Source organism: Petaurus breviceps, unplaced genomic scaffold (genome assembly GCF_028583685.1).
Source record: "Petaurus breviceps papuanus isolate PSGF00001 unplaced genomic scaffold, PetGlider_PUasm1.0 77, whole genome shotgun sequence".
NCBI classification, from domain to species: Eukaryota; Metazoa; Chordata; class Mammalia; order Diprotodontia; family Petauridae; genus Petaurus; species Petaurus breviceps.
Window position 1 is genome coordinate 5,214,104 of NW_027186492.1, and position 24,841 is coordinate 5,238,944.

General features: G+C 41.3%; 1 protein-coding gene across 3 annotated transcripts in view; it reads right to left on the bottom strand.

Annotated features, from left to right (window-relative positions):
• The window catches only part of VPS39 (VPS39 subunit of HOPS complex), a 56,167-nt gene that overhangs the window by 17,929 nt on the left and 13,397 nt on the right, over positions 1–24,841 (bottom strand). For 2 of the 3 annotated variants that reach the window (XR_011172000.1, XM_069105823.1), the window contains exons 6-13: positions 23,831–23,929; positions 23,128–23,220; positions 20,380–20,563; positions 17,147–17,267; positions 16,921–17,041; positions 12,278–12,407; positions 2,676–2,818; positions 431–574 (exon numbers count right to left, since the gene is read on the bottom strand). Coding sequence is in view for 2 of the 3 variants with exons in the window: in XM_069105823.1 (XP_068961924.1) it covers positions 431–574; positions 2,676–2,818; positions 12,278–12,407; positions 16,921–17,041; positions 17,147–17,267; positions 20,380–20,563; positions 23,128–23,220; positions 23,831–23,929 (1,035 nt within the window). In the remaining variant the exon portion in view is untranslated. Of the gene's footprint in view, positions 1–430; positions 575–2,675; positions 2,819–12,277; positions 12,408–16,920; positions 17,042–17,146; positions 17,268–20,379; positions 20,564–23,127; positions 23,246–23,830; positions 23,930–24,841 lie in introns of those variants that run through there. The other variant, XM_069105824.1, reaches the window with a different exon arrangement.

Here is a 24,841-nt window from a genome sequence, read left to right on the forward strand (position 1 = left end):
TCATTCAAGGAAACGATCGCTACTGAGAAGGGGCCAGCCATTTCCACCAGCTGTCCCCTCATAGGGCCATAAGCCAGCTTCACTGAGGCAGTAAGACACCCCAAAGGAGAGACAGTGTTTTTCAAACAGTAAACACTTGATGCTTTTTTCTTCATTTTACTAACCCTTCTAGTTTTAACTTCCAGGGGGGGAAAAATGTGTTCTTCATGAGCTACTTTCTTCCCTACCTGATGCTTTGCTAGAACTGAAAAAATAAAAGTTTTCTTTAGGGTCAGAGATAGAAAGCCTGTCTTATCCACCAAACTCCTGGATCATCAGAAGCATGACAAACACTGGGACAATTGTTCCACTTCTCTGCCCAGGATGTCTCTGCCTCATCAGCACCAGGTGCCAGATGGCCTCCCTGCCAGCTTGGGGAGCCACCCCTCACCTGGAGATAGCACTTAAGCAGGGTGGTGTCTATGATCTGCAGGAGCTTCTTCTTGGACTTGATCGTGGGGGTGCCTTCCATGAGGGGAGAGGTACTCGACTGATGGTCAGAGTCATTGAGCTTCTTCACCAGCTGGTTTCTTTTCTAAAAAGGCAACAAATGAGGCACTGAAAACCAGGATCAAATATCCACCAATCCTACCCCTTGGCCGGCAGGGGAAACCACCACACTGACTTCTCAGACCTACAAAAAAAAATTGTTTTGCTGTCACCCAAATCCCTTCTAACACCATGAAGTTCACAATCCCAGAATAATTCAAACCATCAGTAACCCAAAGGGCGATGGAGAGATGCATGGAGGGAAGAAACTGAATGGAGCCAATGACCAATGATGACTTGTGCCTGACAGATGGTACAGAATATACCATGAAGCACATGCACGACTGTGGGGGCTGGTCACATGGTGAGAAACAAGAGAGAAGAGAGAACCTGAGCCCTATAGAGAGGCTGGGGGGTAGGGGAGTGTAGACTGAACTGGTGACCTCATAGATGCAAGGAATGCCAGCTAAGGAAACCTCAGCCAAGGCAGCCCATCACCTCCTCTGAAACTTAGAGTGTAGACAGCACATGAGGGTACAAACCCTGCTACCCAGAAGACAAATGGGGCCCAGGTTAATAATTTCCTCCAGAGACAACTTGGTGCAACCCAGCTACATGCCACTGGAAATGGGAAGATCCCACTAAATCTAGCTACATCCCACTGGAACTGGGGAAATGACTTTGCATGTACCTTAGATCCCTAAATTGGAAGCATGTTTTTATGCCAAGCTGAAGATTTGTTCAAATCTTAGAAAGTTGGGGTCCTGGGGCAAAGAGGAGGTTACAAAGTGACATGCCTGGGGTCACCGCCATAATGTGTCTGAAGCAGGACATGAGTCCACATTTTCTTAACTCCAAGGCCATCTCTTCAGTCACTATACTCCAATGTCTCTAATACACTCGTGCCTCTGAGATAGTAAAAGCACAAGACCACCTCCAGAGACGGATTCTTTCTAAAAGATTTACAAAAAGATATGGATAAGAACCTCACAAAACCAAAAGGGTTTAGAGGGCTTGTGGTCTGCACTGGGTGCAAGAGTATATCCACATCTGTGGGACCCCCTAAGGAGCTAACCACATTTCTACCTTATTACGAGACTCTGAGAATTCAATATCAATGATTACCAAGTTGCCACTGATGAAATTTCTGCTAGGAAACTTGGTGCAACCCAGCTATATCCCACTGGAATTGGGGGGATCCCAGTGGATCCAGCTAATCCCACTGGAGCTGGGAAGATGACTCTGCATGTGCAGCTAGGGAGAAGACTCTCAAAGTGCCTTAGATCCTTAAACTGGAGGCTTGTGTAGAAAAGCACTTTCTCCAGCAATACACCCAATTCTAATGCTAGTACATGGAACAATCAGTCCTGAAATTGACAGACTACAGTTTTCTCTTTATGTCTAGAGGCAGAAAGGCCCCTTCTCTTGGAGCTTATGCCAGGCAGAGCACATGGGGAGGCTAACTGGGGCGGGGGGGAGGGTGAGGGGTGGGGGCGCGGGGGGGGCGGGGGGTCTCCTTTCAGATTGCATGTCAGCCACTGCTCAGGCAGCACCCCAGCCTTTAGCTCCCAGAATGGGCACAACAACCTAATGCCAACAGTGTGTCTAATGTACACTGCAGAGGTAGACCTGCCCTTATACCCATTTCCCCAGAAGCAGGGTTAGAGAATAGCCAGCATAGCAAATGTTCTATAAATGCCTCCAAGTGGTGACTCTAAAAAGAAAAAAAGCATAGAAACTGAGGCTTGTGGAAATTTTGTAAAAGAAACATAGTTATCCTCAGAGGCATTAATACACTTTTGAGCAGGGCCTCTTGGAATAAGCAAAAATCTGAGATAGCAGGTACTGAGATGTGGATACTTGGGGTAAAATGGTACTTTTAAATTCCTTTAGAAATTACACTTACCTACCTACTCTCCAAGGGTAGACACAGACTACTATGATGTAGGCTGAAAATCATACATAGGAGGGGTCAGCTTTCACTCTTGTTCACAACTGAAATTCTCAGGCAAAAGGGCTTATGAAGAAATAGACCAGGAAAGCAATGGGTCATCCGAGGCCTCTGTGACATCTCTGCTGCAGACTTAGCCATCATTGAAATCAGCACTAGACAGAATTCTCAGGAAGCATCCCCTGCCCCTACTTACCTGAGTCAGGTAGTCAATTAGAGCCAAATGAGCCTTCTCTAGCTCAGCCCCAGAGAGCACTGGCAATGGGTTGGGATACTGCAGCTGCTTCCTATACTCAGTGGGCAGCAGATCAGGATACAAACCCATCACATGGGTAGGATCTACATGGAAGACAAACATGACTTCTATGGGAAGGGGTCTAGACTTCTTTTTCCTTGCCCAGGATTATCTCATCCAGTTGAATGAAAGACAAAAGTCAAGCAATTCTTTTTTGGCAACTTCAAAGCCTTATCCCGAACCATCAGGACCCACAACTTTGCAGTCAGCATAATGTGTGTCTGTCTGGTTACTCAGCCAAAAACAACGAATAACCATAAAGAGACTGGGTAAAGAGGGCACATTCACCAACCTGTAAATAGTCCTTCAGCTAAAATGAATGAAAAGCTTCAGCTACTCCATGCTATAACATGAACAATAACGGCAGAGATGGCAGATAATCTCTATTCAATTAGATCATGGATAGAACCAAGGTCATTCTACTGACTGATCTCATTTAAAAATCACATTATTAGACTTGCAAATTTCAAAGTAAGAAATCAAGTCTTCAGCCACCCAGATCCTATGACAGTGTTTAACCTTAGGCCTTATCTTACAGGATCAGCTTTACAGAGGAAAAGGACTTCAGAGGCTATCTAATCCAACCTCCTCATTTTATAGATGTAGAAAGTGAGTCTAGAAAAAAAAAAAAGGTAACCCGCCCAGCACCACAGCTGAGTTGAGACTCAAACTCAGGTTACCTACTCCTAATACAACATTCTTTTTTTTTTTAGATTTTTCTTTTTTCTTTTTGGATGTGGGAAGGTAGAGCAATTGGGGTTAAGTGACTTGCCCAAGGTCACATGGCTAGTTTTGTGTTAAGTGTCTGAGGCTGTATTTGAACTCAGGTCCTCCTGACTCCAGGGCCGGTGCTCTATTCACTGCGCCACCTAGCCACTCCTCAATACAACATTCTTGACACAGCACCAACCCAAGGGCCTTGGGGTTACCAGCTTGTCTAAAATGGTACTCTGACATGACAGAACAGTCTTGTTAATAATTGTTTGTGGGTAGGCAGGGCCAATATAATAAACATGACCAATTTTACCTAAACTAATTTATATATTCAATGCCATCCGAATTAAATTACCAAAAAAAGTTAGTGAATTAGAAAAAAGTAATAATAAAATTCATTTGGAAAAATAAAAGATCAAGAATATTAAGGGAACTAATGAAAAAAAATGTAAAGCAAAGAGGTTTAGCAGTACCAGATCTTAAACTACATAATAAGGCAGTAATTATCAAAACTATCTGGTACTGGCTAAGAAATAGAAAGGTAGATCAGTGGAACAGAGTCGACATACAATTTAGAGCAAGTAAACATAGTAACCTTGTATCAACAAGTCTAAAGACTTAAGTTTTGGGGATAAGAATTCATTATTCAGTAAAAACTGTTGGGAAAACTGGAAAGCAGTCTGGTAGAAACTGGGCATAGACCAATCAATATCATACACCATTTACCAAGATATGGTCAAAATGGATACATGACCTAGATATAAAGAGAGATATTAAAAGAAAATTTGAAGAACATGGAACATATTACCTCTCAGACTTATGGATAGCAAACAATTTATGAATAAACAAGAGACAGAGCAGTCTTACTTTGTTCTTATATTCTGCTAAATAATAATGAATCCCAGCAACCCTGGCAATCAAGTAATTACTGTCATAATCTTAAATCTCAATCAGAGAGATGTGTGTAGGAGGTAACAAAATTTTAATAATTAATAAGCTTCAGTATATGAGGTACTAAACCATATATTAGGTACAATTCAATTTCAACACATAAAATATACAAAGGGGAAGGAAAGGACTGTACATAAGGAAGAGTATTAACTGGAAGAATAGAAAGATATAAGAATGTTTACTACTGGGCTGTCCATGGGATAAATTATTTCACCAGAGGCAAAGCACTCTGAGAGTCTCTTTGGCTTTCTTCATACTGTTGGGGGTTGAGAGAAGGGATGAAAGGAAGATGGTGTCGGGAGGAGTTCATATATTAACTTTCAATAGTTTTCTTGACTTTGCTGGGCTTTCCACTTTCATAAAAATTTCCTTCCACAACAAGCTTTATTAAGTCCCACTATCTGCAAGTCACGGGGATGTAAAGACAAAAATCAAGCAGTGTCTGCTTTCAAGGAGTTTATAGTTTACCAGGGAAAACAACTTATTCATGGATAAGCCAGTAAGGAATATATAAAATCATAGTAATTACATACTACCCTGTTCTGGTCCACATTTTCAAAACCAAACATTGCTTAAGCCTGAGCTAATATTTAACATAGATGATTACTGATTAGACCATGGAATTTTCCAAGAGGAAATAATAACCATAATAAAATGAGTTACATTAGATCACATGTATACAGTTCTTTAAGCTTTGCAGAACAAATCACATATACTATCTGATTTGTTTTGCATGACTATCCTCTGAGGTAGGTGCTATTATTATCCTAGGTTTACAGATGAGGAAACTGAGGCTCAAAGATGTTAAGTGACTTGGCCAGGGTCACACAGCTAGTAAAGTGATGGGCAATTTTGGAGGTAGCATTGCACTAACTAGCTCCAGGGCCCTTATATCCAATGACCTACATTTATATTCGGGATCCCCCTAGGGAACTCCAAGATATGGGAAAGGGATTTTTCCCTGCTCTACTATCCCAAATGCAGCACAGACATCTTTTATTCCTCTTATGGGTTCCATGTCAGTATTGCTTGTGCAGCAACTATCCAATAATGCCAAGACACTATGGAACTATGAGGCAAAGCCAGACTTCAGGCCTAACACTCCCTTTGAAAAGCAGGAAATCAATTCTCCTCAATACCCTCAATGATGTCAAATGCCCAGAGATCTACTACAAAGATTGTTCCACTCAAGTTGGACTACTGACAGTTTTTATAAAGGCAACATTCCTACAAATAACCACCTAGATTTATAAAGTACCTTCATGCTTCCCAATGTGCTTTTCTCACAATAACCTGTAATGTTGGCAGAGCAACTATTGTTATCCCCATCTTACAAATGAGTTAACGAAGCTGCAATTAAGTGAACTACTCATAGTCACACAGCTACTAAGAGTTAAGAGTTAGGCCTTGAACCCAGATCCTTCTGAATCTCATTGCTCTTTCCTCTATACCATACTTCCTTTTAAGGAAAGCCACAGATGCTGGAAACCACAGGTTGTTGTCTGTCCTTCTTTCTCAAAGAGGACCATGACATCATGCAAGTGATGCCACAACATGCAAGTGATGCCATAACATGCAAGTGATGCCATAACATACAAGTGAACTGGGTTTAAATGAGGGAGGGCTGTGCAAAGTCACCAGTTTTACTTTCTCCTCTGAAGCCATCTGGGTCTGATGGGGTGCTAATGATGGACCCCTAAAAGGCTCTGGACTTTCCCACAAGGCCCAGATCCCTGGTGTTCACCTGAGGCAGCAGTACATCCCAGTAATACTTTCAACTCTCCTTTCATTATGGCCCCACACCCAACCCTTCATAACTCTTCATTCTTGGTTACCCCAGATCTAGCACAACCTTCAATTCTTTTACCTCTCAAGTCCAACCTTCATTGTTGGTTACCTCTGAACCAACCCCCAGACTTTTCTACCCTTAATCCCATCTAGACCCCTTCTCTGTTGCCTTCAGGTCACCCCAGCCAACTGTCCACTCCTGGATCCCATCCAAATCTTCCCACAAATTTTTTTCACTATAAAAAGGAGTCAGTCTTGTCTAACAATTAGGCATATTCCTTAAGAATCTGGCCAGCTTGTAAATACAAAAGTTTCAAATGTGCAGATTCTTAAAATTTTGTCCACCCCAACCAATGTTTTAATTAGCCTTGTCTCTGACTGAAAGACAGTTTGAATTAAATTCTTTCAAGGCAGAATCTGTACCTTTTGCCCTTGAATTTCAGGGTTCCCAGCACCCCTAAACTTCAACAGGTCCAGTAGCCAGATACAGATCAGAATGACCAGAGATGGCCCTGGATACACTGAGGGGACCTTAGCCTTTTCAAGCTAAAGTCTTTAACAAGTTTCAGTCTGATTGAGGCAATGACCATTCAGCAATTAAGGCTTAATAAGAAATGAGGCAAAAGACTCATGATGGAAAACACTATCCACATCCAGAGAAAAAAACTATGGAGTCTGAACGCAGATGGGAGCTTATCATTTTCTCTTTCTTTTTGTGGTTTTATGTTTTTTCTTTCTCATGGTTTTTTCCTTTTGTTCTTACTCTTCTTAAACAACATGACTAATGTGGAAATATGTTTTATATGATCATACATGTATAGCCTATATCAGCTTGCATGCTGTCTTGGGAAGGGGAGAAAATGTGGAACTCAAAATCTGATAAAAGTAAATGTTGAAAACTAAAATTAATTAATTAATTAATTAATTTTTTAAAAAAAGGAAATTAGGCAAAGAATGGCCTCTTTTAAAAAAAAAAATCTGGGAGGGGAAGATCCATAGGACTTCTGGACAAAACAGAAACTATTGCTATTTACATTCATTCTGAGACAATAAGACCATGTGGGACCTACTCTTGCCTAATCAATGAGAGCCAGAGTGAAGGACAGAGCAACCAAAGGTGTGTCACAGCATAGACACACACACACACATACCTCTCACACACACACACACACACACACACACCTCTGTCTAATTTACCTTGGGGCTTGTGAGTTGTCTGGGCCTAAAAGGATAATCTTTTCTCTATGTTCCCCTAGTATGCCATTAGCACTTGATGTAACAATGACAAGATTATTCCCCTATTCCTTACAAGGAATATCAATGTGGTATTAGATTTAATAAACAGCATTCCACAACTACTTTTTCAAGATTCTAAAGCTATTATTAATAGGCTTCACAAAGCTTAGGACTCTTCTTCCATACCCAGTTATCCCAAAGCATCTTCACTCTATCACAAAGAGGAGTTCAATGACTAAATCTAGTGTCCCACTACTACCCAGCTCCACATCAACCTGAGCCGATTCTTTTGGAAGTTTCTCATCGTTTCTCACAATGGACACAAATTTTTAACTTGACATCTTAGCAACAAGAACCTACAGTGACCTGAAGACCACAAAAGGAATTAAGAGATCTGTATCCTCCTTAGCATTCTCGAGTCCTCAGTGCTGCAGGATATTATTTATAAACAGTCTAATGCCGATGGGGTATAGAATCTGAGAACCCCCTTGAATCTTCCCACTGGATCTGGCATTTACCTGAGGCCATAAGCCTTCCATTATCACTATTCCCAAATCTATAACCCTTAACCTAGCCTATACCTCCATTGCCTGTTACCTCCAGATTGCCTCCTCCTAGATCCTATCAAAATATCTGTTACCCCTAAACTAGCCTACCCCTCCATTGTCTATTACCTCTGCAGTTTCCCACCCTAGATCCCATCAAAATTACATTCTCTGGGTTCCTGGAGTCTGACCTCAGTCCCTTCAAGATCCTCCTTAGATTCCTCCTCTAGACCTTCCCCAAATCCCTCCTCTAGACCACCCCCAGATCCCTCCCACTGTCTTTCTGTGTATTTAAGATCCATCTTGCCTCCATGAAGAGGCTCAGACTCAATCTAGTTCAGACTCAGTCTGTGTCAGATTTTTCTGACCAGCTTGTCACAAATGCTCAGGCTCCTTAAGAGTCTACCGATTGTGGCTGATGGGGTTTTACTTTGGCTGAGAGAAGGTTTGAATCGAATTCATTCAGTAAGACCCATAGTGTCAGTGTTTTGGAGTCTCCATTACCCCTAAACCCAAAAACCTCAACAATGCCACCTGATTTCTACCCACCAAAAAAAGTGCTCTGACAAACTTTGTCTCCAAAGATACAAATATGTACTTCCTTCCCTCCTTTGCCAAAGTAGGGAACCATGAGTGTGGTACAGTGCATACACTGTTGGACATGGCTAATGGGCTGGTTAGTTCTGGTGAACTGCCTTCCCTTCCCCCCTTTTTATTGTAATGAAGGACTCACTAAGTAGGCAAAGAGGGAGGAATATATTCACAAATAAAGGAAATATAAAAATAAATATGCCAAATAAAAATTTTAAATTAAAAAAGGTCTGATCCAGTGAGAATAAGGTATTATGCTATTTATAAAATTTCCTCTTTTCCCTAATATTTTCACTGTAAATGAGAAGAAAGGAACAGAAAATTATGTACACGCTTGGCTCCTGGATCCAGATGACATTACTCATTCCCACCCACATTTGTCAAAAAATAGTAATTCCTCCAAGTTTTTCAGCAGTGATTAGTAGAGTTCATTGCAACCTAGATCTCCTAACTCCTACATTTTATGTAGTACAATGATGAGTATACAGCTACCATGTCTATCAGAAAGATAATGTGCAAAATAACTAACCTGTCATTTTACACTTCTCCTTCAGGATCTCAAAGGTTATTCCAATGAAGTGTAAGTTCTGGCAGGTCCTACTAAGCCTGGAAATCTTTGAATACACACCTAGTAACAGATAATATTTCTGCTGTCCAAGAATCAGCCTAGCTAAGTCCAAAGATTTTCAATCTCATATTGGCTGCAAGGTACTTAATATTTTGACCACAATTCTTTAAGAATACCTACTAAATTACAGAGGAATTGCAATCTGTATGAATGAAGGGAGTATCGCTACTGATAAAATTACGACCTTTGAATTATTTAAGTGTTTACACTTAGGACACCCATTCTTTTCACGTTTTAGAGTTGAGGACTTAAGCACCTTTGGTCTAAAGAAAAAAAAGGTGGGATAGCCAATGGCCAGGTAGCTAATGCCATTTCAACTCCTTAGTCCAATATCTTCCGAACTAGGTGGTACAGTGGATAAAGCACTGGGCCTGAAGTCAAATCTGACCCCAAACAATGACTAGCTATGTAATCCTGGGCGAGTCATTTTGTCTCTATTTTCCTCCGTTTCCTCAACTGTAAAACAAGGATAATAACCTACAAGGTTGTCTTGAGGATCAAATGAAATTTATTAATATTTGTAAACCACCAAGCACAGTGCCTGGCACATAGTAGGTGCTATATAAGTGTTTATTCCTTTTCTTTCCTAAAGAATTTAAAGTTCACTGGACCAGCAAACAAATGTCCCAGTGGAGACTGCTCAGTCAGTTACTGCACTTTACACAGGGCAATGGTGAATCCAGCCAGAGAGCTCTAGCTGAGGGGATATGGAACAGAAGCTAAGGGGAGGAAGAAAAGGAATATTGGTGTGTCTATCCTTCGTTTTCTAAGAGGACCATGACATCAGGGAGATGATGACAAGACCTGCAGTTGCTTTGAGTGAGGGAGGGCTATGCAAGGCCACCAGCCTCACTTTCTCCTCCAGAGCCATTTGGGTCCAGTGGCCAGACGTTCATCAGGATGACTGGAGATGGCCCAGGGTGCAATGGGAGACCCTGGCCCCTTTTTGGCTAAGTTTTTTTCAGGTTCACACTTTGAGTGAGGGAGCACCTATTCAGTGAATAGGCCTCTTTAAGAAGTGAGTCAAGGGATGGCCCCTTTAATTAGAGAAAAAAGAAAAATCAAACTGGAAGCAGAAGACCAGGTCTAAAGTCAGTCACAGGGAGATTGAAAGAATAAGTATGATTCACTTTTTTCCCTTTCTCATACCTTATCATTGGTTTGAGTGGGATTAATAATAACAATTACTCGCTTTTACATAGCACTTTAAGGTTTGTGAAGCACTTCTGTCATAACAACCACATGCTGGTATTATCACCCTCATTTTATAGATGAAAAAATTTAGGTAGAGAGAACTTAAGGGCCTTCCCCAGTCGCACAGTTACTAAGTGTCAGAGCCAGGCCTCAAAGCCAGGTATCCCCCAAGATGAAGGCCAATGTCGGCTCTGCTACACAGGTTGTCTTTCACTACCTGCTACTGCAGACAGAAGGCAAGAAAAGACAGCATCGAAGAAAGCATACACAGTCAGGCCTAATCTATACCGATTAATCAGAATTGAGCATAAAAACACTCCAACCTTCTAGTTCTATGTTATAAGACCCTATAAATCATCATCCTAGTTTTAGAGCTAGAAGAGACTTGAGAGGTCATTTAGCCTAATCCCTTCATTTTACACATGAAGAACCTGAGGGAAAAAAGGCTTAATGGGCTCTTTCTGGTGAACACAACTAGCAAATGAGAGGGCTGGCCAGGATTCACTTCCAGGCATTCCGACTCCAAATTCAGCTCTCTTTCTGCTGCAGGGGGAAGAATACTAGAACCCTGTTGAGTAACAGCCTACACAGCTGTTATCATGTGGGCCTGTACCATACTATGGAAATAGGACACAGACCATAAGTGACCCTTTAGCAAACGCCTATGGGCCAGGCATTGTGCAAAACATGGGGGATTCAACAAATGGCAAAAAAAGTCCCTGCTCTCAACAAATTTACAGTCCAAAGGGGAGAGAACATACAAAGAAGATATACATACAAACAAGATGCATATGGGCTAAATTAGAGATAATAAGCAGAGAGAAGGCAGTAGCACTAAGGGAGAATGGAAAAGACCTTGTAGAAGGCAGGATTTTAGCAGTGACTTAAAGAAAGTCAAGAAGTGAAGATAAGAAGGGTGTTTGTTCCAGGCATAGAAGACATCAAGTGAAAATGCCTGGAATCTGGAGATGAAATGTCTTGTGCAAGGAAAGTTAAGGAGGCCAGTGTCATGGGATTCAAAAGTAAGTGGGGGTGGGGGAGGAACCAAGATTGAAGAGTGTGAGAGACAAGAAGACTGGAAAGGCAGGAAGGGAACATATTATGGGAAGACTTTAAAAGCCATCCAGAGCATTTTCTATTTGGTCTTGGAGGAAACAGGGAGCTACTGGAAATGCCTAAATTGGGGTGAGGGAGGGGTGGAAGTGACATGGCCAGATCTCTGCTTTAGGATCAATTTGACAATTGGGTAAATGACTGGAATGGGAAAAGATTTAAGGCAGGGAGGTCAACCAGCAGGATATTGGAAGAGTCCAGGCAAGAGGTGATGAGGGTCTGGACTAGGGTGATGGAGGGAAGAAGGGAGCGTATAAAAGTGAGGTTATGAAGGTAGAGATAACAGGATGTGGCAAATAACTGGATGGGGAAGGGACTGAAAAAGAATGAGGAGTCAAAGGTCTCACCTAGGTTGCAGGTCTGTGTGATGTGGAAGATGACAGTACCCTCCACAGTAATAGGGAAGTTAGGAAGAGGGGATGTTTTGGAAAAGTTGATTTCAAGACATCTATAAAACACTCAGTTCAAAATGTCCAACAGGCAGGGGAATGTAAGACTTGAATTCAGGACAAATTAATCTGAGAATCATTTGCATCAAGATGACAGCTGAATTCATGGTTGCTGCTGGAATCAACAATATCTGGTCAGATAATATGAGTCTAAACTGTAAATAAAGAAATACTGCCATCTACAGGATCTTGCTAGGTAACAGGATCAGTTCCTGGAAAGTTTCCTTATCCTTACCACAGGGGCCAAATCCTACTCTCCCACCATCCTGATTCTAGCCCACATCCACTCCTCACCTGTGCCAAGTTTTGCAAAGACTTGCATGGACTCATCGAAACGTTTCTGACAGAAGAGGTTAAAAGCAAACAGGTTCTTAATATGATGGATCTGCTGTCGCTTCTCACTGTCAGAATCATCTTTCATTTCCTAACAGGAAGAAAGCAAAAACAGGGCTCAGTGTTTTTGGTCTCATTTTAAAAACAATTAAAAAAAAACAATCAGACAAGGAAATTTCCTGGGTAATAGAATAGTAACGAAAAATAAACTTAGTAATGAGCCTAATATTTAAGTTTCCTTGTGTCCAGGAAGGACACTGTGCCCAGGAGATCAAGAAAATGGAACTGAGAAACCCACTGATTTGGGTTCCAGCACAAATTCCTTTCCGTTTTCATCTCAACAGATGAAATACAGTTATTCTCTCATCTTTTCCTCTAGTCTCAGAGGAAGAAGTTTCTGTCCTCCTAAGACTAACATCTCACTCTCTAGCCAAGATCCCATCCCCGCCCTCCTCCTCCTCCAGGATGCTGTTACCACAACTCTCCATGCTTCCTTTCCCCCACAGGCTCTTGCCCTAGACCTTGAAACATGCTTCATCTCTCAACTCCAAAAACATAGCTCCCTTGATTCTTCTATATGCTGTCATCAGTATCTCTCCTTCCTTTCACTGAACAAATATTGAAATGTTTTTAAGAATCTCAGTCTCCACATTGCAATCTGAATTCTATCTTCATCATTCAAATGAAGTTTTACTTGACTTCCTTCTTGCCAAATCCAATGGCCCTTTTTTTTTTCATTCCTATCCTCCAAGCTCCTTCTATAGGATCACAGTTTTAAAACTGGATGAGATCTTGGAAGGTAATCAAGTCCAACTCCATCACTGAACAGATAAGGAAATGGAGGCCCAGAAAGTAACTCGAAGGTCACAGCTAGTAAGTGTCTGAGACAGGATTAGAACAGGCCTTCCTGTCTCCAAGGCCCGCACTCTATTCATACCACCTGGCCTCTCAATAAACATGAGACTTAACTAGATTCTGACCATCCTTGCCTCTTGGTTGGTTTCTCTTTCCACTCAACTGCAGAATCTTCCCTAAGGATGTCTTTGGTCTTCTGCTTTTTTCTTTCATACTCCCTGTACTGGTCAGTTCACCCACTAAAAGGTCTTCAGTTACTACCTCTTTGTTAATGGTTTTCAAATCCACACCTTTGACCCAGACCATACTCCAGTACTCTACTTCCAATGGAACATGGAAATTCCTCAAAGAGAGAAAGAGAGAGGCACAGACAGAGAGAGAGAAATGGAGAGACAGGGAGAGAGACAGAGAGGACACTCTCCCGGTTTTCCTCCTGTCTATCTAAGCACTCTTCCACTTCCTTCAATGGCTCCTCATCCTCTTCCCAGTCACTTACTGTGGGTGCTTGGTAAGTGCTTCCTCTACCCTCCCTCTCAGCAATCTTGATCAGGCTCAGAACTTCCACTTCTACTGCCATTTCTATGCAGCTGATTCCCACATCTGTATTTTAGGGTCCAACCTTCCTTCTGAGCTCCAGCCCTATACTTTGAGCTGACTATAGGATATCTCCACCTGGAAACCTCCACAAGCCCTTCAAATATAAGCAAACTCATCTTTCCCCAGTCCATAATACCTTGTTCTATCTTCTTACTTCACCATTTTTGTCTCTAACACCACCATTGACCTGGTCTCTCCTCCATGCATTCTATCCAACAACCCTCCTGAAGACATGCTCATAAGCCTCTGGGCTTTTGTACAGGCTGAGTCCTGTGCCTGAAATGCCCTCCCACCTCCTATTCCCTGAATGAACTCCCATTTTTCCTTAAACTCAAATCAAACTCCATTTCCTTCAAACCTCTGATCCCCAGTTGATGACAACCTTGCTGTTAAGACCTCACATAACATTTTGTTTTTAAATCTCTAAAGTCATTATCATGTATTATAGCTATATGTGTTGGCATATTATCCCCCCAACCAGACTTTATATACCTTATCTCAACTCCAGCTTTCCCCCAACACCTAACACAATGCTCAGCACATAGCAGGGACATAATATATGTAGACTGCATTTGCTTTTTGTAAAGAAGTCAATATATAGAAAGCCCAATTTATCTTCTGCCGAAAACTGACTCCCTTTCCCCACTATTCTATTTTGATCAGACCCAACCTAGCAACCTGGCTCACAGTCATCTTTGACTCTTCCCTTTCTCTTACCCCTTAAATCTAATCTGTTGCCAAATTCTGTAATTCTTTCACTCCAAGATCTCTATTCCTTCTGCTACCATCCTAGAACAGGCCCTCATCAACTCCGAGCATCTGGTCAGGCTTTCAAAGAATTCTATAATCTGGTCCCACCTAGCCATCCAACCTTGTATCCCACTCCCCTGGACATATACCTTCTATTTCAAGCCTGGCTGCTCTCCTTCTTAGCAATGCCCCATTATCTATGTCTTTGCTTATGTTGCTTGCTCTCCCTGAAATGCTCTCTTTCCCCCTATCTACACATCCTTTGAGGAACAGCCCAAGAGCCATTCCTATCTCATGAAGTCTCTTACTAGTCAAGTTTACCCCCAGCTCTTCCTTTTCTAGATTCTCAATTATACTTTAAATTAATACCACAGTTCAGTACTAAATTGATCTCAACTTATTTAACATCTGAGTTTTGTCTTCCCAGCTAGAATGAAGCTCCTTATCTAAAACACCTCATATAGTGTTAGGAAGGTAACAGATGCTCCCTTAGAAAAGGCAAAAGATGGGGGGCTGAGTCTTTAATTATGTCATGGGCTATTTTATGGTACTCAAAAATCAAATGTTCTTATCACCACTAAAATCAAAAGAGACAAACTACTTAAAGGGGAATTTTTTCATCAGACTTCAGAAATTTCTGGCAATTATATGCTAAAAGAGTTTCTTTTGGTCTTTATAGTCTTAAATAAATTACTAAAAACCCCAAATAACTTTTGCTTATATGGGTTATATCTGTCAATATCTTTATGAGACATTAAAACTGATAATTTCAAAATATTTATTTTAAAATAATAAAACCAAAATATATTAACATTAGTAACATTTTTATGAAAAATAACTATTTTCTAAAACAACCAAAAAAATAGCAAGACTGGCAATGCTTTCCATATTTTCATAAATCTTTTTTATGTCTGGTTTCATAGAAAACAGGTGGATTCTTACATGTGCTTCTACATTCAATTTGGCTGAAATATATAAAGAAAATGCAGAAATGTAGTTGGGAAAGGGAGGAATATTTTAATAGACAAGTAGCATCTTAGTATAATTATAAACATAGTTCTGACTTCACAAATCCACTGAAAGGGTCTCAAGGATCTCCAGCACCCTCGGATCACACTCTGACAGTGACTAGTTTAGTGAACAGGGCACCAGCCTGTAAGTCAGGAGGCCTGATCTTAGTCCCAGCTCTTCTTTAAAGTAGCTAAGTGACTGTGGAAAAGTCACATTCTCAGGACCTCAGTTTCCTCATCTAAAAATAAGGGGATTGAACTGAAGGATCCCCAACGCTCCTTCCAGATCTAACATTCCATGATTCCGCACAGGTACTCTATAGATATGCTAAAGCCACAGGGCAAGATGACTTGACACCTCGAATTGTTTTCAGCTAAGTTGTGCAAAAAAACATATACTATTACTACTATTAATGGTGATGATGTTACTACCTTCATGAGTTCCTGATCCTGGCACCCAATAACCCAGCTCTGAGATATCATTCCAGTCTTCCCTCTTATCTCGAGACCTTTCACATACTTTAAGTTCCAGTTCCATATGTCATTATCCTGGGACCCTCATCTCTTCATCTTTCCCTGTTTCCGTGTCCTTATTTATGTCAATGATGTCCTAATACCTAAAACGAACTTCTAGTCCATCTCTGCTGAAGCTCCACTATAGCTTTAAGACACAAATGAAATGTGACATCTTCCAGATGATTCCTCATTCCCACTCCCAAGCTGAAAGTGATCTCTCCATCCACATCTATCACAGCATATTGCCTACACCTCTTATTTGCATCTATCACATTCTGCCTTCTGTTATTTGTAAGCCTATCTTTTACCCCATTAAACTATAAAACCCTTGAAAGCCTAATCTATGTCACAGCCATCCCTTCATTCCCAGATGGCATCGTGCATATGGTAGTCACTCAACAAGAAATTTGCTGAATTGAAATGAATCACCTTATATATTTACATTTTTCAAAGCATTTTCTTATTTTATTCTCACACTATTTAATGAGGTATTATTATCCCCATTTCACGTACGAAAAAACTGAGGACCCCAAAACTCAAGACACTTCCAATCCCACAAGCAACTGACATCCAAGTGAGAGCTGGAGTCAAAGTTTTCTAACCTATGCTTATGGCAGCAAAAAAATGTGATGTTTTTGGAATTAGAAAACCCCAGTCTACATTCCAGCCCCACCACCTAGAACCTGTGTGGCCTCCAGGCCTCAGTTTCTTCATCTTCAAAAGGAAATGGGTGAATCTGATGACTTTAAAGGTCCCTTCCATCTCTGGATCTGTGACTTTATGAATGTGTGTGCCAACCATAAAAAACATGCTTTGACTTCCTAGTTACCTGCTCTCAGGGAAACTGAGAAATTCAGGAAGAGAAACGAAATTTACCGCCAGCTGCAGGGCCAGTTCAAACTGCTTGTCCTGGAGAAGCTGCTGGATTTGGGTCGCTATAGAAACAGGGATGAGTCGCCAGACGAAGTGATTGCTGGCCACGTAGACGATGTCTGAACTGGAGGCAGGAGCAAAAGTCATGAAGAGAGAAGCAAAGGATGAATGATGTGAACTTTAGGTGCTATGAAAGCGCTGGAGGATAAAGTAAGTGCCAAGTCCTCACCCTCCCGAGGTAATGAAGCGGGGTCTCTGTAATTCAATGCTCTGTACCAGCAGCCGGGGCTCAAACGTCCGGATCTCCACATACCGAGGCAACACCGCAATGATATACGGAGGCTGGTGCTCTATGAAGGGGATGACAGGACCTCACATGAGAAACCGCTCTGGTCTAAAAAGAGGGAGGAGCACAGGGAGTGGGGAGGGGGCTGCTCATGCATGGCCATAAACACTTCACTCAAGTGGGATTCTGGCTGACTGCTACTCTTTGATTGTTGTCTAGCTCAGGGGAAGAACAAAGCCAGATGGATTTACAGGCAGTGACCTCACCCAATTCTAGCTATTTCCACTCAAATAACCAACAGAACCCCTGCCCTCAGAAGTATCACTCACTTCTCTCTCCTACTGGCTGCTGAAGAGAGAAGCAAGGAGAACTTGGTGAGATGAGCATCAGCCGCAGGAACCCTCTCACAACCAATGGGGGTGGGGGCAGGAGGAGAACAAGGATTACTTCCTGTAACCGGGGGTTACATACAGAGGCCAAGGGGAGCAAACCACAGAGCACTGCCCCATAGTGCTGCTCAACATAAGAATCTCACCCCGAACGAAATCAATAGCACAGACCTTAACCAACACTGTGCTTTGAAAGAGGAGTTTTCTTGTAAAGGTTTCTTTGGTCCCTAGGTCATCTCTTTCTTGCCTTTCTTGCCAAGCCTTACAACCCCAAATTCAATGCTCTCATCACTACCCCCCTCAGCCACTGCAGTGAGGCTTGACTATACTGAAGTTAGCACTACTGGTAAAAGAGGCTTTAATGTTATTTGGAGTCTGGAACTGTTCAAATTATATTAGAAAATTTCAGAGCCTTCCTACAAGACAATTCTCTCCTCAAGCTGCTTAAAAACATGCCTGCCTCTATCCTTCAAGGCTCTCCATTAAGTAGATCTATTTGACCTATCTGACTTTGGCACAGTAAGCTAGAGCACTGGGCCTGGAGTCCAGAAGTTCACATCTAGCCTCAAAAACTCACTAGCTGTGTGACTCTAGGCAAGTCACTTAACCCTGTTTGCCTCAGTATCCACATCTGTAAAATGAGCTAGAAAATGAAATGGCATACCACTCCAGTATCTTGGCCAAGAAAACCAAAAATGGGGTCACAGAGTCAGACACGACTGAAAATAACTAAACACTAACAACAACCCCAATATAAGCCTCCTGCTCTGGTTAGGCCAGTATACGGAGTTCACTGTTCTCACGCACCCTGTGTTGTTTCCCATTTTCTTGCCTTTGTTCATATTCTTTCTCCTGCTTAGGATACTTTTCCCTGGCCCGTGGGTAAGAGCAGTCTCACCTGAAGATGAGATACCTAGGTGGCTCCAGACCGTGTCTCACCTTCATCCACCCCAAGCATCCTGGGAAATCTTGCCATTTGGCCTATTATCATACACAAAACCCACTCCGTCTTTATATCATTTGCTCTAGGAATAGTGATCAAATTAACACTTTATTTGCTTCTGAAATGGGTGACAACAGACTACCCTTCTGGATCAGCTCATTATTTTTTGTCTCCCTGGGGCACAAACTCCCTTTGTATGGATACCATTCCCCTACATGTGTAGTCTCTCCTATTAGAACATAAGCCTGAAGACACGGGCTGTCCATTCCTGTCTTTATATCCCCATTGCCTAGCTCAGAGTCCACCTCAAGTCTCACCTCCACAAAACCTCTTTTGACTATCTATTCACAATTATCTTTCCCTTGACTGAATTTCAGACTACCTCATCTAGTCCTCAACTGTACACAGCTTTGTAGTATTTTTCTGGTTGCTGCACATAACTAAGCTTTATCTCTCCCCAGGTAAACTATGAGCTCCTCAAAGGAAACGGCATACTTTTCAATTCCTTACAGTCTTAAGTTTCATAAATTCTACTGCTTCTTACTGAAAATGAATCACATACAACAATGGTCATGCTTCTGATGATACAACCAGGTCTGACAGACTAGGCCAAAAGCAGGAAAAGAAAAGAAAATTTTCAATTAACAGAAATCTATGAAGTTCTGTGAGTGTTTTTTTATAGTCTAGAGGACCCAAGCTCATTATTTGAGTGGCACTTAGTATTTCATGAACAAGTAGCTTATTTAATTTCCAAACCTCTGGCTACAAACACAATAAAACCCATTAACAAGGAGATGAACGACAAAGAATTGGAAATATCAATAAATCACTTCCTAAAAATGTTACCCAGCTTATATAATTTAATAGAGTAAAATAAACAAGATTAGAAGAATATACACGATGATTGCAATCGTGTAAACAAAGGCAAAATACACTGTGATTAACAATGTAAGCAAAAAATGAAAAGGCAGCCAATCCAAGATTAATTACAGAATCTAAACTTGAAACATACCGCCCCTCCCCACCTTAGTAAGAGGTGGGCAACTACATCAGCAGAATGCTGCAAACTGTCAGATGCAGCTGTTTTGTTCAATTATGCTTAAATGTTTCTTTGTTAAAAGAGAAGGTTAAACAGGGAGGGAGGGCAGGAACTGGGAGATGATTGTAGTATAAAAGACAAAGGGCACCAGCAAAATTTAAATATGCATTTACGGATAGATGTATATCTGAAAGTGTGTATGACTATATAAAGATGTCCAGGGTGGGATGAATAGGAAGCATGACCTGAGGCCATCTATTTCTCATTTTTTTTTTGCCTTTTGGAGGGCAATTGGGGTTAAGTAACTTGCCCAAGGTCACATGGCTAGTTTTTTTGTGCTAAGTGTCTGAGGCCAGATCTGAACTCAGGTCCTCCTGACTCCGGGGCCAGCACTTTACTCACTGCGCCACCTAGCCACCCCTATCTGAGGCCATCTAGATGTAGTTTGCTCTTACGCACTGGCCAAGGAAGAAAGAACATGAGCAAAGGCAAGAAAATAGGAAACAACACAGGGTTCATGAAGACTGTGACAACTACACATACTTATCTAACGCGGTCATTGGGACTTTGCACTTGGCAAATTCTTCTCTTTTGGATAAATACAGCTTCTAACAAAAGCGGAATACTCAGTTTTTAATGACTCTAAAACACTCAACTGCTTCTAATAAGGCAAACGTGATGGGTGAAAAAAAACACACCATACACATCTGAAGCTAGTGATTCACACTACATTCATTAGAGTCAAGATGACAATGGGAGGGAAAGAGAAGGGCGTGGTAAGGGAACAGCTACTGCTGGTTCTTACCCATGGAAATTGGTATATCTGTCCAATTCAGGGCACACTTCTGTGTACAGTTGCCCTCCTCATTCAGTACCACGGTGAGATCATCCTGACCAACGGCTACTTTTCCATCGGCCAGAGGTGCCACCAAGGGCTCCAGCTGTTTCCCTGTTGGAAAGAGCTCTTTGGTAGACCCTTTTCCATCCACCTACAAAAATAAAAGAAGTAAGTTCAGTACCCCAAAAGTAACTCTGTTAGCTAGAACATTCTTGCTCAAAAATAGACAACTTAAGAACTAGAAAATTCTTAATACACTTTAGAACCTAAATACCATATAGAAGGATCATTCTTCCTCTTCTCTAACAGGAGAGTATTAACTTTTTTGATAGAGAAAAAAAATTATCGACCCACATTCATACTTTTAAAATATACATGTCCTATTATGAGGAGGATTTCAAAACATTCAGACCCTAGGCTGCAAGCCCAGGAACTGGATCCGTAGCAGCACAAAGATGGGAGTCCCAATACAATTCAAGTCCACAAGTATTTCATAATTGCCTAAAAGTGTACCAGGCACTGTGAATACAAAGAAAGGTAAAAAAACAAACAAGAAACCAGTATTTGCTTTCCATTTCACAGTCTAATGAGGGCCAATAACACACTATATACATCAAACTTATACATAAGCTAATTAAGTGCTAAGTTCACATGACATTTGTAGTCAAATCTGTGAAGAGCAAGACTCAAATTCCATGTTTGAGTAGGGGGAGGTGTGAAGGAGGAGAAATTTAAGTTTCGATTTTGAGTGTCATAATACCAGTAGTCTTTTAAAAAACAGAATCAATGCACATGTATAACCTATACTGAATTGATTGCCTTCTCAATGAGGAGGGGTGGTGAGGGAGGAAGGAAGAAAATTTGGAAAGCAGTGTTTTAAAAACTGCTAAAAATTGTTTTACATATAACTGGGGAAAATAAAATATTAAAGAAAAGAAGTAAAAAAATAATTAAATGGGAAAAAATGGATTATCTGCATTGCTGGACATGAAGGAACATTTGGGTAAGCCAAGAAGTATTTCTGAACAGGCCCTGGGGCAGAGTTGTTGATGTTAATCAACCACAGCTCCACCCTTTATAACTAGCGAGGTCCCAGGCTAGAGCCTCACGTGATCCAGGCCCTGGTCAGGGGCCTAATGAGAGCATGAATTATGCCATTCAGGCTGTGACCATCCATGCATATACTCCACACCCCTCCCACCCAGACCTCTTTCTGCCCAGTACTCAGGAAATTATAATCAAAACAACATTACCATTGCTACATGAAATGACAAAACAATCTACTGCCCATAGTCCTTAGATCCCTGTGATGTGAGGCTGCAGGCTGCCTAGGCAGAAGCTCCTGTCCCTGCTGACAACTCTTCAGTTTCCCACATCCACAGATGGACATCTTTATTCTACTATGCTCCCTTTCCTTTGTGCCCTCTGGAAATCCCTCTATTTTTAACCAACTGTCTTCCCATTAACAGACTGTCTCTCCTTACAATCATGGAATTGATTGGAGTTGCATTCCTGATGGCTCTCTATGATGGGATATACCATCTTTCCTCAAAATCTCCTCCCCATTCCCCAAACTTTGCCACCAGGAAAGAAGAAGGAGGAGGAGGAAGCATGCTTCTTTTTCTCCAACACTGTGTCTAGGCCCTCCCTTATCACCATCACTGAACAACCCCTATTTCTTCACATTACCACAGATTTAGAGCCTGAGGGGACCTAAGACAACAATAATGACTAACATTTACACAGCTTTTACTATATGTCAGGCACTATGCTAAGCACTTTACAATTACTATCCAATTCCCTCATTTTCCAGAGGATATATCACCTTCTCCAGATCCTGTGGACCCCAGATCACTCTCTGTCCTTTCTCAAGCTCAGAACCTGGCTCACAGGCCTCCTTTCTACTCCAACTCCTGCCCTATCTCCTATTACTCCCCTCCCACATGCTCTAGAGCAGCAGTTTGTAATTTTTTGTGTGTCATGGATTCCTTTGTGAGTCTGGTGAAGTTCCCTTCTTAGAATAATGTTTTGAAATGCATCAACCAAAATGCATAGGTGCAAAAGTAACCAACTATATTGAAATGCAATTGTCAAAATATTTTAAAAAGCAAGTTCATAGAACCTAGGTTAAGAACCTCTGCTCTATAGTCTAGTCAAAGTGGACTACCCTCTGAACCACCCTAACAAATTCTGAGTCCGAATACAAACATCTCCTACCTCTCTATTTTTGTTTACTCTGTTCATAATGCTTAGAATGGCCTCCCTTCACCTCTGTGCCGGTTGAATTCTCAACTAGCCTTTAAAGACCAATGCAAATGAAAGCAAGATCATTCACGTAGTCTTCCCTGATGCTCTTTGATAATGACATTACTCCTGGACTTCACAATGCACTTTTACACTTCTCTAATGCACTTAAGTACAAGAAAAAAGGTAAACAAAGTATTTGTGTTTGCATCATATCCTGCTACAACTGAAAGTAAGTCTAAATCAAAAGAGGGAAGGGACAGCGTCTCATCTAGACTTTTTCCCCCAGGACCTGCAAACATGATTTATACAGAGCTTGTCATTAATAAGTATGTGTTGAATTTAACTCTGCTGGAGAGTTGCATTTACTATGCGGAACTGTCTCCCATTCTACCTGTGTACACAATAGGATCATTGCAAAAACAACACACTACCCCAATAGTATTCTGCTGTATCAAGTTGAGGACTTACCCTTATTAGATAGTAGTCTCTCTTGAAACCCACACAAATGGAATTTTTACACCATGCCATGGACTTGGGCACATCTGGTACACTAAAGTCCCCCTGAAGAAAGAGGGAGTCAATTCATCTGGGAAAGATGTTAAGAATCAAAAATCATGATCTGCTGTCCCTACCCCCAATCTGAAAAAACAGATATGCTCAGAGTGGAGCACAGTTCTAAAAATGCCTCCTTAAAGGTAGCTTCCTACCATACACTGAACGAGAGATATTTGCTGCGAGATAAATACCCGCTGGCTCAACAAAGAATCCAAATAACTGAATTTGGCATTGACTAAATTTGTATCACATCTCTCTAGAACCCTGGAGAAATGAGTAGCAGAATTATCATTTAGGGAGCTTCTTTTTTTTTTTAAAATTGAACCTGTGATTTCATCAGTATAAAGAGCTCTCTATACTGAGGAACTTAATTATCAATGAAGCTCATCCCCTGGGGCATAGTGAGGTTAAGTAACTAGTCCAGGGCCATACCGTGAGTACATTGCCCAGTCTTCCTGATTCCAAGGCTAACTTTCTATCCATTAGGTTATACTGCCTTTCTCAGGGAGAATAGAACACTGAAATCTTGGATTTTTGCTATAGGCCATTTGGGAGGCCTTCAAAGAGAACACCAACTTTAGCAGGCGCTCACATCCTGACTGACAACTGAACTTACCTGCAGTTCATAAAACTCTCTGTCCTTCCAGAAATACAGCTGGAGCTTCTTCTTCACAGCCACACACATCCGCAGTACCTCCTCACCTGTTTCAGTGTGCTGATAGAAGAATCCAAAGTTTTGGCAGCAGAGCAGGACAAATGGAGAAAATCATATTGTTATGCCACAAAACTCCCAATTAGCTCAAAGTTAAGATGCAGCAAAAAATGAATACTCCGTTTATGTTTCAAATAAGTTCATTTAAGATAGTCTCAGTAATTCTCTTATATATTCATGTTACAAGAGGAGCCCAGCAGAATGTTGCTGGTACCCCAAAATATATTCGAAAACAGTGAGTGAGGAAAGACCAACATATCTGCCATCTTTTTTCCAGGCTGCCCACTGAAGGTACCAACACAAACAGAAGCTATAGATTTAAGAAATGTTCTATTCAAACAATACAAGCTTCTGCCTGGGTAAACTATATTTCCTTTTTTTTTTTTTTGATGTCTCTCTTATGTATCTAAACATATTACTCTTAATATAAACCAGATGGGATGTCAGCAAACTATAGCAAATGTGCCCCAAACAACTCACAGGCTAACTTTCACAGTAGCCAGTTGCTGTCATCATGTTCTCTTGTCCTCTCCTTTCCTTGTTGTCCCCTCCCCCATCACCCAATTCTGGTTTCCAAAAGTCTGCACAAAATCAGTCTCTTCCATTTCCCACCAGACAAGCTCATAAGAGTTGGAAGCTGACAAGTACCTAATTCCCCTCCTTCCTATGAAGTCAGTGACTAGGCAGACAACCTGTCACCATCCTGGAACACACCAGAAGGAAGGAGACCAAAACCTTTCCACTTAAGATTACTAACCTATCACCTAGATAAGGCTTATAAAACTATAGGTGGTGACCCTTCCAACTTGTAACACTAAAATCCTATGCTCTCTCTCCCTATCTCTCACTCTCCACACACACACATAATAAACACACACACACACACATATATATATATATGTATATATATATATA